The sequence below is a fragment of the Pseudophryne corroboree genome, unplaced genomic scaffold (genome assembly GCF_028390025.1).
Source record: "Pseudophryne corroboree isolate aPseCor3 unplaced genomic scaffold, aPseCor3.hap2 scaffold_1151, whole genome shotgun sequence".
Lineage (NCBI taxonomy): Eukaryota > Metazoa > Chordata > Amphibia > Anura > Myobatrachidae > Pseudophryne > Pseudophryne corroboree.
Genome location: NW_026967776.1, coordinates 139,773 through 153,269, shown reverse-complemented (window position 1 = coordinate 153,269; position 13,497 = coordinate 139,773). Strand labels below are relative to the sequence as shown.

General features: G+C 47.3%; 1 protein-coding gene across 2 annotated transcripts in view; it reads left to right on the top strand.

Moving 5' to 3' along the window:
• The window catches only part of LOC134990249 (oocyte zinc finger protein XlCOF6.1-like), a 36,208-nt gene extending 23,293 nt beyond the window's left edge, over nucleotides 1-12,915 (top strand). Inside the window, exon 5 of one of the 2 annotated variants that reach the window (XM_063950666.1) lies at nucleotides 11,236-12,915. In XM_063950666.1, coding sequence (XP_063806736.1) covers nucleotides 11,236-12,239 — 1,004 coding nt within the window. In that variant the 3' untranslated portion in view covers nucleotides 12,240-12,915. Of the gene's footprint in view, nucleotides 1-11,232 lie in introns of both variants that reach the window. The other variant, XM_063950665.1, reaches the window with a different exon arrangement.
• The last annotated feature ends 582 nt before the right edge of the window (nucleotides 12,916-13,497 follow it).

Below are 13,497 nucleotides of genomic sequence, written 5' to 3'. Positions count from 1 at the left end.
GAGTCACCAGGGTGTCCACCGCCACTGCCTGTAGGTCTCGTGAGCTGGAACAGTACCTCCGAAGCTTCTTGTTGAGGCGAGAGGCCATCATGTCTATCTGAGGTATACCCCATCGGCGTGTTACCTCTGTGAATACTTCCGGGTGGAGGCCCCATTCTCCTGGATGGAGGTCATGTCTGCTGAGGAAGTCTGCTTCCCAGTTGTCCTCTCCCGGAATGAAGATCGCTGACAGTGCCAGTGTGTGTCTTTCTGCCCAGAGGAGGATTCTTGTTACCTCTGACATTGCAGCCCTGCTCTTCGCTCCACCCTGCCTGTTTATGTAGTACACCGCTGTGACGTTGTCTGACTAAACCTGAATGGCTCGATCTTGCAGAAGATGAGCCGCTTGTAGAAGGCCATTGTATATGGCCCTTAGTTACAGAATGTATATTGGAAGGACCGATTCCTGGCATGACCACTTTCCTTGGAAGTTTTCCCCTTGGGTGACTACTCCCCAACCTTTGAGGCTTGCATCCGTGGTTAGAAGAATCCAATTCTGAATCCCGAACCTGCGGCCCTTCAGCAGGTGAGAAGTTTGCAGCCACCAGAGTAGTGAAATTCTGGCTTTCGGCAACAGGCATATCGGCTGGTGCATGTGAAGATGCGATCCCGACCACTTGTCCAGGAGATCCAGCTGGAAGAACCGTGCATGGAATCTCCGTATTGTAGAGCCTCGTAGGAGGATACCATCTTCCCCAGAAGGTGAATGCATCAATGAACCGATACCCGGGGAGGTTTCAAGACATCCCGGACCATTGATTGGATCACCAATGCTTTCTCCACCGGTAGAAACACACTCTGCATTTCTGTGTCGAGTATCATCCCCAGGAAGGGCAGTCTCCTTGTCAGTTCCAAATGTGACTTTGGAAGGTTCAGGATCCACCCATGATCCCAGAGTAGTTGAGTTGAGAGCGCAATACTCTGCAACAGCTTCTCCTTGGAAGATGCCTCTATTAGCCTTTCATCCAGATATGGAATTATGTTCACTCCCAATTTGCATAGGAGGAGCATCATCTCCACCATGACCTTGGTGAACACCCTCACTGCTGTAGAGAGGCCAAATGGCAACGTCTGGAACTGATAGTGACAGTTCTGTAGTGCAAACTGTAGATAGGCCTGGTGAGGTGGGATCAGATCGGAATGTGAAGGTACGCATCCTTGATATAAAGGGATACTAGGATTTCCCCCTCCTCCAGACCTGAGATCACCGCTCTGAGACTCCATCTTGATTTGGAAAACCCTCAAGTAGGGGTTCAACAACTTCAGGTTCAATATAGGCCTTACGGAACCGTCCGGTTTTGGTACCACAAACAGGTTTGAGTAATAACCATTGGTTTTTGGGTGAGGTGGAACTGGAACAATAACATTTGTTCGTACCAATTTTTGAATGGCTTTCTGTAGGATAGCACTTTCTGTCAGCGAAGCTGGTAAGCCTGATTTGAAGAATCTGTGAGGTAGGAGTTCCTGAAACTCCAGTCTGTACCCCTTGGTAACAATATCCGTCACCCTGAGGTCTAGGCATGATGACGCCCAGATGTGACTGAAATCTTTTAGTCTCGCTCCCACCTGCCTGATCTCCAGACTGAGAGGTCCACCGTCATTCTGAGTATTTGGAGGAAGCAGAACCTGGTTTCTGTTCCTGGGAACCTGTTGGTGCAGGTTTTTTGGATCTTCCCCGACCTCCTCTAAAGAAGGTGGGAGGGGGTTTGGATTTTTTAAACTTTGCGGTCTGAAAGGACTGCAGTGTGGACGAAGGATAAGATTTCCTAACTAGGGCTGCTGCGGACGGATGAAATGTCGACTTACCCGCAGTTGCAGTGGAAATCCACGCATCCAATACGTCCCCAGATAGTGCCTGACCTGTGACTGGCAGGTTCTCCACACTTTTCTTGGATTCTGCATCCGCAGTCCATTGGCGTAGCCAGAGTCCTCTGCGTGCCGAGATAGCCATGGAAGTAGCAGGCCAATGTCCTTCATGCAAAGAAAAAGGTTGCAGGTGCACAATTCAAACATTACCAATTTTTCTCTATCGTCCTTGTGGATGCTGGGGTTCCTGAAAGGACCATGGGGAATAGCGGCTCCGCAGGAGACAGGGCACAAAAAAGTAAAGCTTTACTAGGTCAGGTGGTGTGCACTGGCTCCTCCCCCTATGACCCTCCTCCAGACTCCAGTTAGATTTTGTGCCCGAACGAGAAGGGTGCAATCTAGGTGGCTCTCCTAAAGAGCTGCTTAGAGAAAGTTTAGTTTAGGTTTTTTATTTTACAGTGAGTCCTGCTGGCAACAGGATCACTGCAACGAGGGACTTAGGGGAGAAGTAGTAAACTCACCTGCGTGCAGAGTGGATTTGCTGCTTGGCTACTGGACACTAGCTCCAGAGGGACGATCACAGGTACAGCCTGGATGGTCACCGGAGCCGCGCCGCCGGCCCCCTTGCAGACGCTGAAGATAGAAGAGGTCCAAAATCGGCGGCTGAAGACTCCTCAGTCTTCATAAGGTAGCGCACAGCACTGCAGCTGTGCGCCATTTTCCTCTCAGCACACTTCACACGGCAGTCACTGAGGGTGCAGAGCGCTGGGGGGGGGCGCTCTGAGAGGCAAATAAAAACCTTACTAAAGGCTAAAAATACCTCCCATATAGCCCACAGAGGCTATATGGAGATATTTAACCCCTGCCTAACTCAAATAATAGCGGGAGAAGAGCCCGCCGAAAAAGGGGCGGGGCCTATCTCCTCAGCACACGGCGCCATTTTCTGTCACAGCTCCGCTGGTCAGGACGGCTCCCAGGTCTCTCCCCTGCACTGCACTACAGAAACAGGGTAAAACAGAGAGGGGGGGCAAGATTAATGGCTATATTATATATATATATATATATATATATATATATATATATATATAAAGCAGCTATAAGGGAGCACTTATAATAAGGCTATCCCTGTCATATATAGCGCTTTTTGGTGTGTGCTGGCAGACTCTCCCTCTGTCTCCCCAAAAGGGCTAGTGGGTCCTGTCTTCATTAGAGCATTCCCTGTGTGGTTGCTGTGTGTGTCGGTACGTGTGTGTCGACATGTATGAGGACGATATTGGTGTGGAGGCGGAGCAATTGCCAAATATGCAGATGTCACCCCCCAGGGGGTCGACACCAGAATGGATGCCTTTATTTGTGGAATTACGTGATAGTCTCACTTCACTTAAACAGTCGGTTGAGGACATGAGGCGGCCGGACAATCAATTAATGCCTGTCCAGGCGCCCCAAACACCGTCAGGGGCTGTAAAACGCCCTTTGCCTCAGTCGGTCGACACAGATCCAGACACAGGCACTGATTCCAGTGACGACGGTGGAAATTCAAACGTATTTTCCAGTAGGGCCACACGTTATATGATTTTGGCAATGAAGGAGACGTTAAATTTAGCTGATACTACAGATACCGTAAAACAGGGTATTATGTATGGTGTGAAAAAACTACCAACAGTTTTTCCTGAATCAGAAGAGTTAAATGACGTGTGTGATGAAGCGTGGGTTGCCCCTGATAAAAAGTTGATAATTTCAAAGAAGTTATTGGCATTATACCCTTTCCCGCCAGAGGTTAGGGCGCGCTGGGAAACACCCCCTAAGGTGGACAAGGCGCTAACACGATTATCTAAACAAGTGGCGTTACCCTCTCCTGAGACGGCCGCACTTAAGGATCCATCAGATAGGAGGATGGAAGGTATCCAAAAGAGTATATACACACATGCAGGTGTTATACTACGACCAGCTATAGCAACTGCCTGGATGTGCAGTGCTGGAGTAGTTTGGTCAGAATCCCTGATTGAAAATATTGATACCCTAGATAGGGACAATGTTTTGCTGTCGTTAGAAAATAAAGGATGCATTTATCTATATGCGTGATGCACAGAGAGATATCTGCACACTGGCATCACGAGTAAGTGCTATGTCCATTTCAGCCAGAAGAGCATTATGGACACGACAGTGGACAGGCGATGCGGATTCAAAACGTCATATGGAAGTTTTGCCGTATAAAGGGGAGGAGTTATTTGGAGTCGGTCTATCAGACTTGGTGGCCACGGCTACTGCCGGGAAATCCACATTTTTACCTCAAGTCACTCCCCAACAGAAAAAGGCACCGACCTTTCAACCGCAGCCTTTTCGCTCCTACAAAAATAAGAGAGCAAAGGGCTTGTCGTACCTGCCACGAGGCAGAGGCAGAGGGAAGAGACACCAACAGGCAGCTCCTTCCCAGGAACAGAAGCCCTCCCCGGCTCCTGCAAAAACCTCAGCATGACGCTGGGGCCTCTCTAGCGGACTCGGGGACAGTGGGCGGCCGTCTCAAAAATTACAGCGCGCAGTGGGCTCACTCGCAGGTAGACCCCTGGATCCTGCAGATAATATCTCAGGGGTACAGGTTGGAATTAGAGACGGATCCTCCTCATCGTTTCCTGAAGTCTGCTTTACCAACCGTCTCCTCCGAAAGGGAGACGGTTTTGGAGGCCATTCACAAGCTGTACTCTCAGCAGGTGATAGTCAAAGTACCCCTCTTACAACAAGGGAGGGGGTATTATTCCACTCTATTTGTGGTACCGAAGCCGGATGGCTCGGTAAGACCTATTCTAAATCTGAAGTCCTTGAACCTCTACATAAAAAAGTTCAAGTTCAAGATGGAGTCACTCAGAGCAGTGATAGCGAACCTGGAAGAAGGGGACTTTATGGTATCCTTGGACATCAAGGATGCGTATCTCCACGTTCCGATTTACCCCGCACACCAGGGATACCTCAGGTTCGTTGTTCAAAACTGTCACTATCAGTTTCAGACGCTGCCGTTCGGATTGTCCACGGCACCTCGGGTCTTTACCAAGGTAATGGCCGAGATGATGATTCTTCTTCGAAGAAAAGGCGTATTAGTTATCCCATACTTGGACGATCTCCTAATAAGGGCAAGGTCCAGAGAACAGCTGGAGACAAGATTAGCACTATCTCAAGAGGTGCTAAGACAACACGGGTGGATTCTGAATATTCCAAAATCCCAATTAATCCCGTCAACTCGTCTGCTGTTCCTAGGAATGATTCTGGACACGGTTCAGAAAAAGGTTTTCCTTCCCGAGGAAAAAGCAAAGGAGTTATCCAACCTGGTCAGGAACCTCCTAAAACCAGGAAAGGTGTCAGTGCATCAATGCACAAGAGTCCTGGGGAAAATGGTGGCTTCTTACGAAGCAATTCCATTCGGCAGATTCCATGCAAGAATTTTCCAAAGGGATCTGTTGGACAAATGGTCAGGGTCACATCTTCAGATGCACCTGCGAATAACCTTGTCACCAAAGACAAGGGTGTCTCTTCTGTGGTGGTTGCAGAAGGCTCACCTATTAGAAGGCCGCAGATTCGGCATTCAGGATTGGATCTTGGTGACCACGGACGCCAGCCTGAGAGGCTGGGGAGCAGTCACACAAGGAAGAAACTTCCAGGGAGTATGGACGAGCCTGGAAAAGTCTCTTCACATAAACATTCTGGAACTAAGAGCAATCTACAATGCTCTAAGCCAGGCGGAACCTCTCCTGCAAGGAAAGCCGGTGTTGATTCAGTCGGACAACATCACGGCGGTCGCCCATGTAAACAGACAGGGCGGCACAAGAAGCAGGAGTGCAATGGCAGAAGCTGCCAAGATTCTTCGCTGGGCGGAGAATCACGTGATAGCACTGTCAGCAGTGTTCATCCCGGGCGTGGACAACTGGGAAGCAGACTTCCTCAGCAGACACGATCTTCATCCGGGAGAGTGGGGTCTACATCCAGAGGTCTTCCACATGTTAATAGACCGTTGGGAAAGACCAATTGTAGACATGATGGCGTCTCGCCTCAACAAGAAACTGGACAAATATTGCGCCAGGTCAAGAGATCCACAGGCAATAGCTGTGGACGCGCTGGTAACTCCTTGGGTGTACCAGTCAGTATATGTGTTTCCTCCTCTGCCGCTCATACCAAAGGTATTGAAGATTATACGGCAAAGAGGAGTAAGAACAATACTAGTGGTTCCGGATTGGCCGAGAAGGACTTGGTACCCGGAACTTCAAGAAATGCTCACGGACGAACCGTGGCCTCTACCTCTGAGAAGGGACCTGCTCCAACAGGGTCCCTGTCTCTTTCAAGACTTACCGCGGCTGCGTTTGACGGCATGGCGGTTGAACGCCAGATCCTAAAAGGGAAAGGCATTCCAGAAGAAGTCATTCCTACCTTGATTAAGGCAAGGAAGGAAGTCACCGTGAAACATTATCACCGCATTTGGCGAAAATATGTCGCGTGGTGCGAGGATCGGAGTGTTCCGACGGAGGAATTTCAACTGGGTCGTTTCCTACATTTCCTGCAATCAGGATTGTCTATGGGTCTCAAATTGGGATCTATTAAGGTTCAAATTTCGGCCCTGTCAATATTCTTCCAAAAAGAATTGGCCTCAGTCCCTGAGGTCCAGACTTTTGTCAAAGGAGTACTGCATATACAGCCTCCTGTGGTGCCTCCGGTGGCACCGTGGGATCTAAATGTAGTTTTAGATTTCCTCAAATCCCATTGGTTTGAACCATTGAAAAAGGTGGATTTGAAATATCTCACATGGAAAGTGACTATGTTACTGGCCCTGGCTTCTGCCAGGAGAGTATCTGAATTGGCGGCTTTATCTTATAAAAGCCCTTATCTAATTTTCCATTCGGATAGGGCAGAACTGCGGACTCGTCCGCATTTTCTTCCTAAAGTGGTGTCAGCATTTCACCTGAACCAACCCATTGTGGTGCCTGCGGCCACTAGCGACTTGGAGGACTCCAAGTTGTTGGACGTTGTCAGAGCCTTAAAAATATACATTTCAAGGACGGCTGGAGTCAGAAAGTCTGACTCGCTGTTTATACTGTATGCACCCAACAAGTTGGGAGCACCTGCTTCTAAGCAGTCGATTGCTCGTTGGATTTGTAGCACAATTCAACTTGCACATTCTGTGGCAGGCCTGCCACAGCCTAAATCTGTTAAGGCCCATTCCACAAGGAAGGTGGGCTCATCTTGGGCGGCTGCCCGAGGGGTCTCGGCATTACAACTCTGCCGAGCAGCTACGTGGTCGGGGGAAAACACGTTTGTAAAATTCTACAAATTTGATACCCTGGCAAAAGAGGACTTGGAATTCTCTCATTCGGTGCTGCAGAGTCATCCGCACTCTCCCGCCCGTTTGGGAGCTTTGGTATAATCCCCATGGTCCTTTCAGGAACCCCAGCATCCACAAGGACGATAGAGAAAATAAGAATTTACTTACCGATAATTCTATTTCTCGGAGTCCGTAGTGGATGCTGGGCGCCCATCCCAAGTGCGGATTATCTGCAATACTTGTACATAGTTATTGTTAACTAATTCGGGTTATTGTTTAAGGAGCCATCTTTAAGAGGCTCTTTCTGTTATCATACTGTTAACTGGGTTTAGATCACAAGTTGTACGGTGTGATTGGTGTGGCTGGTATGAGTCTTACCCGGGATTCAAAATGCCTCCCTTATTGTGTATGCTCGTCCGGGCACAGTACCTAACTGGAGTCTGGAGGAGGGTCATAGGGGGAGGAGCCAGTGCACACCACCTGACCTAGTAAAGCTTTACTTTTTTGTGCCCTGTCTCCTGCGGAGCCGCTATTCCCCATGGTCCTTTCAGGAACCCCAGCATCCACTACGGACTCCGAGAAATAGAATTATCGGTAAGTAAATTCTTATTATTAATAATAATAGCAATAAAATTTTGCATTTTAAGCGAGGTTCTTCGCATAGTTATGGCCATAAGTAACGGCTTGCCCACCGCGTCCAGGTGACCTCATTAGTCGGGCAAGTCCCTAACATTTTGGGGGGTACAAATCTAGGGTGCGGGGGGGCAAAATGAAGCAGCTGAGTGACCCCAGGGCAACACAAAAGTGAAAAAATATATAGTAAAAAAGTGAAAATAGGTTAGTGAGAGAGGCTGCTGAAAACAGCAGGGGTAAATTAGTGAGAGGTAATGAAGGGTGAGATAAAGTAGTGAGAGGTAAAGTAGTGAAAAGTGAAGGTAGGAAATGAATTACATTGAAACAAAACACACGATAGGGATGAAAGTAAATATGAAAATAAGTGTTAGTATGTGTTGCTCCTGAGGCAAAACAGCCACAACAGTCCAGGGGGACCCACACTCCGGAAATGCACCCCCATCTGATAATCCAATATACATTTGTGCAGGACTCACCTTGCTCTGCATGCAGTCTAAGAAATGTCAGGAACCTAATTAAAACCAATATATAGGACAGGTGGGCGTGGGTGCTACCACCAGGCAGAAGGGGTCTCTGGCCTTCTATTGTGTATGTGAATACACAGCATTAGGTATACAGGGGAGGGGTCCTGGGGTGCACACCGGTAATGAGAGGTGCGACCCTGCGGAGACCTTTCAGTAGAACTGCATACAAAGAAAAAGGTTGCAGGTGCACAATTCAAACATTACCAATTTATTAATAATAATAGCAATAAAATTTGGCATTTTAAGCGAGGTTCTTCGCATAGTTATGGCCATAAGTAACGGCTTGCCCACCGCGTCCAGGTGACCTCATTAGTCGGGCAAGTCCCTAACATTTTGGGGGGTACAAATCTAGGGTGCGGGACCCCCCAAAATGAAGCAGCTGAGTGACCCCAGGGCAACACAAAAGTGAAAAAATATATAGTGAAAAAGTGAAAATAGGTTAGTGAGAGAGGCTGCTGAAAACAGCAGGGGTAAATTAGTGAGAGGTAATGAAGGGTGAGATAAAGTGAAACCTGCTGAATCTTGTATGTGGCGTAAAAACAAGTCAATGTCACTCCTATCCATAGTATCTAAGTCCTCTAGAAAGGTCTCTGACCACTTTACTATGACTTTAGAAATCCATGCACAAGCAATAGTGGGCCTTAAAGCCACGCCTGTAGCAGTGTATAGTGATTTGAGCGTAGTCTCAATCTTGCGGTCAGCCGGCTCCTTTAAAGCGGTTGAACCAGGGACAGGTAAAACCACCTTTTTAGACAGCCTAGATACAGAAGCGTCTACTATAGGTGGGTTTTCCCAATTCTTCCTATCCTATTCAGGGAAAGGGAAAGCAAAGAGAATTCTTTTAGGGTCTGGAATTTTTTTCTCTGGGTTTTCCCAGTATTTTTCAAACAAGTAGTTTAACTCCTTAGAAGCAGGGAAGGTAAGCGAGGATTTCTTATTTACTGTAATATAAGATTCCTCTACTTGTTCCGGAACCTTCTCAGAAATATGCAAAACATCCCTAATGGCTTCAAACATTAGCGGCACCCCTTTAGCAAGGGCTACACCCCCCCCCTACATATCCCTATCACCGTCCCCTGTATCAGAGTCGGTATCAGTGTCAGCTTGCATTATCTGGACAAGTGTACATTTTTTGGGGGTATATAGTTGGGGATTTAGATGAAGTAGTGGGAGCTGAATACTTCAAACCCACTACAGATTGTCTCAAAACCTGCGTCTCTTTCTCAGTATGTGACATCCTTGTTGAAATCTGGGATATCATTCCCCTTAAATAATCCACCCATGGGGGTTTGGAGTCAGAAGGCTGAGACAGCACATTGCAGTCCTGAGTAGATGGAATAGACTCCTCAGGAGAAGATACACACTCTGCAGCACAGGACACAGAGTCCTTAGACATGGTAATGTGGATATACACACTTACACACACCGGAAAATGTCAGACACAGTTTCCCCCAGAGTACCTTCAGAGAGTCACAGAGTATAAGGAGCCAGCCACACAGCGCCCCTGTAGGCAGTTATTATGATAACAGCTCGGCACTGACTAACTAACCTTAATAGGTCAGTGTCCTAGTTCCTATGATCTGCAGGGAGAAAATGGCGCTGGTGAGTGCTGGATCCGCTCTGAGGAAGCCCCGTCCCTTGTAATGTCGAGCGGCTTCCCGCACTAATTGTTTATACTGGCCTGAGGATTTTAGTGATAACAGGGAGATTAGCCCCTGTTAGCTGCGTGACCAGTGTAGGGTTTATCCGTGTTGGCTCAGGATGCCCCTCAAAGCGCCTACACTGTGTGTTGCTGAGCCTTCCTGGAGCGCAGCCTGTCAGAGCTGCGCTCACACCCTTGTGCCATCATACCCGCTGGTGACCCGCTAACTGGGCCACGGGCGCTATACTCACCACTCTTCTTTCTTCTGGCTCTGTTAGGGGGTAGCGGCCGTGCTTCGGGAGACAGCTGTCGCCTTGTGGGCTTGTGATCAGCACCCTCAGGAGCTCAGTGTCATGTCAGCGGAGTAGAGAGCCATTAACTCTTCAGGAAGTTGGTTCCTACTCCCCCCCTCCCCTACTAAGTCCCACGAAGCAGGGAGGCTGTTGCCAGCAGCCTCCCTGTACCTAACTAACAATAGAAAATAAAAAACTAAGAAAACTCCTAGGAGCTCCCCTAGCTGTGACCGGCTCCTCCGGGCACATTTTCTAAACTGAGTCTGATAGGAGGGACATAGAGGGAGGGGCCAGCCCACACTATTAAACTCTTAAAGTGCCAGTGGCTCCCAAAGGACCCATCTCTACCCCATGGTACTAAATAGACCCCAGCATCCTCTAGGACGTAAGAGAAAGTAGTTTATAACCTAGCAGATGATGATGATTACAGGGTATTATATGGTGTATTGCATGTAAAATACCTTGTTCCACACCTACTCTGCTGTAGCAATATACCTTATATAAGGGCGAGTAACACATGTACAGGCTTACCAGCGTATGAGCACACACATAAAGGAATGCTACCTTACCAATGCTTCCAGGAGTAACGTTAGGAGACATTTCTCTGATCCATCAGCTCATATGACTGATGTTATTGTTCATCTAGAATCTCCAATTCATACGATATGTTCCCCATTCATTGTTTTACATTGGTGCTGACATAGGACTTGGCGAGTGACTACATCTCCATTTATACTTCATGGTTAGTTACCAGTACAAGAGAGAGATATATCTAAGTCTTATTATAATATTACATTTGTTATTGTGAGTGTTCTCAGGAGGGTGGACACAATGATAGTCTGAGACACAATATTATAAAGCCTTCATTAAAAGTTATGTTTTATTATACACACACATTTACAATTAAGTGTCCCAGAGAGTCGTCTTCTATTGTTTACAAGATTAATGTTGTTACAGAAAATTTCACATTTCCATAATGTATTTTATTTCCAGCAGATGGTCACACAAGCAGGAATATCTCAGAAGGACATCTAATGTTATCCCCGGATTGTGACATAAAAGATAATGACAGTAGACAGGATTCTCCAGGAGATAACCCCATTACCCCAATTATACATCCAGCTCTATCAGCTGATCCCTCTGATCCTGGGAAATGTTCTCCTGATCACTCTGATATTGGGGCATCTGTTACAGCTCTGACAGTAGATACAGTGTTTCCCTGTTCTATAGATGCCAAATGTTTTACACAGAACACAAAGCCTATTAACCCACACACAGGTAAGGCAGGTGAGAGGCCATTTCTATGTTCTGAGTGTGGGAAATGTATAAGTAAATCACATCTTGTTCTACATCAAACAAGTCACACAGGTGAGAAGCCATTTCCATGTTCTGAGTGTGGGAAATGTTGTGTAAGTAAATCACAACTTGTTACACATCTGCGCAGTCACACAGGTGAGAAGCCTTTTCCATGTTCTGAGTGTGGGAAATGTTTTACACAGAAATCAGCTCTTGTTAGACATAACAGAAGTCACACAGGTGAGAAGCAATTTCCATGTTCTGAGTGTGGGAAATGTTGTGTAAGTAAATCACATCTTGTTATACATCACAGAAGTCACACAGGTGAGAAGCCATTTCCATGTTCTGAGTGTGGGAAATGTTGTGTAAGTAAATCACAACTTGTTACACATCTGCGCAGTCACACAGGTGAGAAGCCTTTTCCATGTTCTCAGTGTGGGAAATGTTTTGCACAGAAATCAGATCTTGTTAAACATCAGAGAAGTCACACAGGTGAGAAGCCATTTTCTTGCTCTGAGTGCGGGAAATGTTTTACACAAAAATCACAACTTATTACCCATCAGCAAAGTCACACAGGTGAGAAGGCATTCCCATGTTCTGAGTGTGGGAAATGTTTTACACAGAAATCAGCTCTTGTTAGACATAACAGAAGTCACACAGGTGAGAAGCCATTTCCATGTTCTGAGTGTGGGAATGTTGTGTAAGTAAATCACATCTTGTTATACATCACAGAAGTCATACAGGTGAGAAGCCATTTCCATGTTCTGAGTGTGGGAAATGTTGTGTAAGTAAATCACAACTTGTTACACATCTGCGCAGTCACACAGGTGAGAAGCCTTTTCCATGTTCTGAGTGTGGGAAATGTTTTGCACAGAAATCAGATCTCGTTATACATCACAGAAGTCACACAGGTGAGAAGCCATTTTCTTGCTCTGAGTGCGGGAAATGTTTTACACAAAAATCACAACTTGTTACCCATCAGCAAAGTCACACAGGTGAGAAGGCATTCCCATGTTCTGAGTGTGGGAAATGTTTTGCGCACAAATCAGTTCTTGTTAGACATCAGCAAAGTCACACAGAAGCCATTTCTATACTCTGAGAAATAAATCTGCTCTTGTTGCACACAATAGACATCACTCAGGTGAGGAACTATTTTATTTTGGAGTATACTCATCATTGCCATGCGTTGTTCTTTAAGGTTCTTATCCTATCTCCTATGCTTTTTGCAATAAGGTGGTAACAGCCTTATTGGGGAGACAGGGTGGGTGGCAGTAGTGGGTGTGACTGGTTGTGGCAGTAGTGGGTGTGACCGGTTGTGGCAGTAGTGGGAGGAGATGGGACAGGTGGCAGTAGTGAGGAGACAGGGCGGGTGACAGTAATGGCGGGAGACGGGGTGGGTGCAGTAGTGGGGGGAGATGGGGCGGGTGGCAGTAGTGGGGGGAGACAGGACGAGTGGGAGGAGACAGGGCAGGTGACAGCAGTGGGGGGAGACAGGGTGGGTGGCAGTAGTGGAAGGAGACGGCGGGTGGCAGTAGTGAAAGGAGACTGGGTGGCAGTAGGGGGGGAAGACAGGGCGGGTGGCAGTGGTGGGGGGAGACAGGACGGATGGTCACAGTACAGTACCAGGGGCTGCTGGAGGCAGTAAAGAGGTGTATGTGTTCCGCACAGAATCAGTTGATAATTAGACTTAATGATGATTATGCTTCCTTATTTCTAATTAATCCCTTGTATGTGTTACTGTTATTTGCTGTGTCAGCCTTTATGTGTGTTCTGTGTAATAATCCTGAAAGTAGTGCTGCTACCAATCTCATATCATTTGTAGTAACTTGGAAAAGATGAGATATGAGGTGCACTCTGGAAGCTTATAGGGGGTTAATCAGAGATGAACACAGATGTGACATCACGCAGCCCCCCGGAAAATGGTCCCGGCCCACACGCATTTACCCCTCAGGGATGCGGCCA